Source organism: Gloeophyllum trabeum (assembly GCF_000344685.1).
Source record: "Gloeophyllum trabeum ATCC 11539 unplaced genomic scaffold GLOTRscaffold_00120, whole genome shotgun sequence".
NCBI classification, from domain to species: domain Eukaryota; kingdom Fungi; phylum Basidiomycota; class Agaricomycetes; order Gloeophyllales; family Gloeophyllaceae; genus Gloeophyllum; species Gloeophyllum trabeum.
In genome coordinates, this window is record NW_006920529.1 from 1,001 (window position 1) to 4,968 (window position 3,968).

Here is a 3,968-nt window from a genome sequence, read left to right on the forward strand (position 1 = left end):
CATTATACTCAGCGGGTATGAAAACCCCAGGGTACATGTTTTAATTGACCTTATCTTATGTTCTAGAGCCGAGCGAGGCAGCGACCGAGACGCGGCGACGCGCGCGAGACGCGAAGTCCGCGACTCGCTCCTTACATGCTCTCGATGTTCTCGACGCCGCCGCCGCCTCCTCCACAACCCCTTTATGGTCCCTCTGGTGGTGGAAATGAATGTTAGAGGGCTTGTGAACAGAGGATGGAGTAAAAAGGTAAGTAATTATATTGACATTCGATGTTTTATGAGTTGATACAAGGGGCTGGCATGCCTGCCTCGCGTCTGGACGTGGGCGGGTCGTGCTGGCCCCGAACACTTACTTTACAGTTTCATTACATTCTAATAGGTTATATTGTGCTATTGGGAGCGCACCGGACGTGCACGAGCGCCACGAAACCGCCGCACGCCCGGCCGCCTCCCATCTCGCGCTCCCCGACGTCGAAACGCAGAATGCCGCCGCGTTCTGCGTTTCGACGTTGTTTACGACTCTCCCCGACTTCACGAACCGAATGATACCCGCACCGCGCAAATCAGCGGCGCAGTTCTCTGTAAAGTCAGGTTTTTCTGTTTATTGCCCCCCTCCCCCCTCCCCCTTCCTCCCCGCTTCCCCGGCCTCTCATCTTCGGATGGGAGGCGATTTCCTGACTCCTTCTGGAGTCAGGACGACGACGAGACACGCGCTATAGCAGCGCGTTGTCTCGTCATCGAGTTCTTCTCAATTCTACCGGGGCTCAGCCCCCCCCCTCCCTGCCACACCGTTTTGCGACGGACCCGAACGCGTCAGTGAGGCGTCTTCGGGTCAGAACGCACCTCCTCGTGCTACACTAGCACGAGGAGGTGCGTTCTGACCTGTGGGATGCCCATCGACACCCTCGTCGCCGTCGTCCGCGCGCGCGCGTCGCGCGACATCGAACCTCAGAACGCACCCGCGTTCTGGTTTTCGATGTCATTTATGGGTGGGGAGTGCTAAGCGAAGCTGTGGCAGAAAAGGGTGCACACATTTGTGCACCCGTTCTGCCGCAATCTTCGATTACCGGTTTTACCCCTCCCGACCCCTCTCCGCCCATCCCTCCTTCACCAGGCTGTCCGCTGTCAAGCGGACGCCTGCGCCTGGGCTCTACGAGCTCCAAGACGTTGACGAGAGCGAGCCACTACGTGGCTCTTGCTCGTCGATGTTGTATCTCATTCTTTGTCACCCTCCTCCCCACCTCCCCCTTCCGACCCTCGCGCCGGCTCCGGAAGGCCCCCAAACGCCCCACGTCCGATGTCCCCCATTTTATACACGCCGTGGGCAGTGCGACTGGCTGTAGCTCGCTGTCTGGGCCGCCGCCGCCGCCGCCATCGTCGCCGTCGCCCTCCCCGCCGGTATCCTTCAAGCCGACCTCAAAATGCAACGCCCCGCCTTAACAGCGGGTGTTTTGGGATCACACCAGAAGTAGGAACACAAAGATATATGCGGTTTTGTCGTCAGGTGAGTACTGAATATTCTATCAATTTATTTCTACCCTCCTCCTCCCCTGCCACCCATCCCCCTCTCGCCGGCCCCGGAGAGCGCGTGAGCTCACGCGGTCTGACGGAACCATGTTCCTATCACCCACATCCACCCTCTCCGCCCGGCATTCACTCCCCTGACCGCTGCCAGCGCCGCGAAAGGTCTGTCACCGCCACCAACGTCGTGCTTCACGCCAACGCCGAAACGGCTCACACCGCGTAGACGCACAGTGTTTCCGACTCGCGCAGGGGATAAGAATACGATGCCATATGCATCTTTGCGATCGGGTGAGTTTCGAGTTTTCTATTATTTGTTTTCTATTTTTCGGGTCCCCAGCCACAGTCCCGCCCCGAAGTCATGCGCGGCCTCAGACGCGGTGCGCATACCGTATCCGAGGCCCTAGTCTATTACTATGTATTGTAATGTACACAGGAATGTAGTAGATACAGCTGTATAATGCCCCAGCACGAAATGAATCTGTTGAAAGCAAACAAGTCCCAAATGACGTCCGACCCTACCTAGAGTTCCCATGCCGGCCAGAACTCTAACCAATTTGGTCTAACGGTCTATGACACGCCTATGTGCGGATATAGAGGGCGGTCGTTCAATTCCCGCCCAGGCGCTCCAATTCTACGTGAATTTATGCAACCCTAGCCGTGAAAGCCGATGCGGTCTGGGCTGGAGCATCGAATTCCCTCCTTAAGCAAGAGATAGGAGATGTGTCCTAAGCATCGAATTCCCTCCCTAAAAAAGAGATAGGAGATGTCCCTTTTTGCCTAATTTAGTTGTGATATCCATTCCTTCGACTTTCCTCTCTCTTCTCTTTTTTATTTCTTTTGTATACTTTGGTATATCTCTCAATGTCCTCGGAGGGTACGAGAACCTCTACTAACATGTTTTATTTATTGTAATTAGTGCTCTATAGGCCGAGCGAGGCAGCTCGGGAACCGCCGAACACGCGCGAGACGCTAAGTCCGCAACTCGCTCCCAACATGTTCTCGACATTCTCGACGCCGCCGCTCCCTCTTCCACCCATCCTCTCGGTAGTCCATTTGGTCAGTGAAAAGGAAGGTTAGAGGGCTTGTGAGCAGAGGACAAGGTAAATAGGTAAGTAACCACATCAAATTCGATGTTTTATGAGTTGAGACAAGGGGCTGGCATGTCCGCCTCGCGGCTCAACGCGGGCTGGTCGTGCTGGCCCTGAATGTTTGCTTTACAGTTATATTACCTTCTTATAGGTGATACACTCGTTCTGGGAGCGACCCAGACCTGCACGACCGGCACGAAACCGCCGCACGCCCGCGCACCTCCCATCTCGTCACCGCGACCTCGGAACGCAGAAGGCTGCCGCCTTCTGAGTTTCGATGTCTATTTCGACTCTCCCCGATCTCAGGAAACGAACGATACCCGCGCCGCGCAAATCGGCGGCGCGGTTCTCTATAAATTCCGTTTTTCTTGTTTATACCTCCTCCCCCCTTGCACACTCCTCCCCGCTTCACCGGCCTTCCATCCTTGGATGGGAGGCCATTTCCTGACTGCTTAGGGAGTCAGGACGATGACGAGATACGCGCTATACCAGCGCGTTGTCTCGTCATTGTGTTCTTGTCAATTCTTCCGGGGTTAATTCTCCCCTCCCTGCAACCCCGTTCTACGGCGGGCCCCGGGACGCTAGCGATGCGTCTCTGGGCCCAAAGGAACCTCCTCATGCTAGTCTAGCACGAGGAGGTTTATTTTGAGCCGTAAGATGATCTTCGACGCCCTCGACGCCGTCGTCGTCGTGCGCGCGTCGCCCGACGTCGAACGTCAGAACGCACCCGCGTTCTGACGTTCGATGTCTTCTCTGGTCGGGATGTGCGTAACGGAGATGTGACAGGAACGGGTGCGCACATTTGTGCATCCGTTCTGCCATAGCCTTCGATTTTGTCCTTCACTTCCTCCTGCCCCCTCCCCCTTCTTTCCCCTTCGCCCCGGCCGCCTGCTCTCTAGCGGGTGCCCATTCCTGTCCCCTACCCATATGGAACGGTCGCTGGGACGGCCTAGCGATGCTCGCGGGAATTACCGACGGCACGCTTAACTGACTATCTGGGGGTGGGCCTACGCGCACGCTGAGGCATACCTTGGCACGCGCCGACCCGCCATTCTCGCACCCCGGCCCCCCGCGGGCAATTTCGTGCCGCCGGGCCTGGCAGGCAGAGATCGCGCATCGATGGGGTCCGAAACTCATGCGATTGGTTCGGGGGTTCTTGCTACCCCCTATTGCAGCACCCCCGATCCTGTTTCATTAAGCACCAAACCCCCCAAAGTGCACCGTTCCCCCTCCACCGATCTCCGTCGGGTTGCAGCCTGGCTCGGTCGACCATCGATGGGGTCTGAACTCATGCGATTGGTCCGGGGGTTCTTGCTACCCCCCGTATTCCAGCACCCCTGATCCTGTTTCGTTAAG

At 57.0% G+C, this 3,968-nt stretch overlaps 1 protein-coding gene across 1 annotated transcript; it reads left to right on the top strand.

Annotated features, from left to right (window-relative positions):
• Positions 1-889: 889 nt before the first annotated feature.
• GLOTRDRAFT_134356 (uncharacterized protein) lies at positions 890-1,440 on the top strand (the record flags this gene model as incomplete). Its single annotated transcript, XM_007873351.1, has 2 exons — positions 890-989; positions 1,019-1,440. The coding sequence occupies 2 exons, from the start codon at positions 890-892 to the stop codon at positions 1,438-1,440; spliced, it is 522 nt and encodes a 173-aa protein (XP_007871542.1).
• Positions 1,441-3,968: the final 2,528 nt, after the last annotated feature.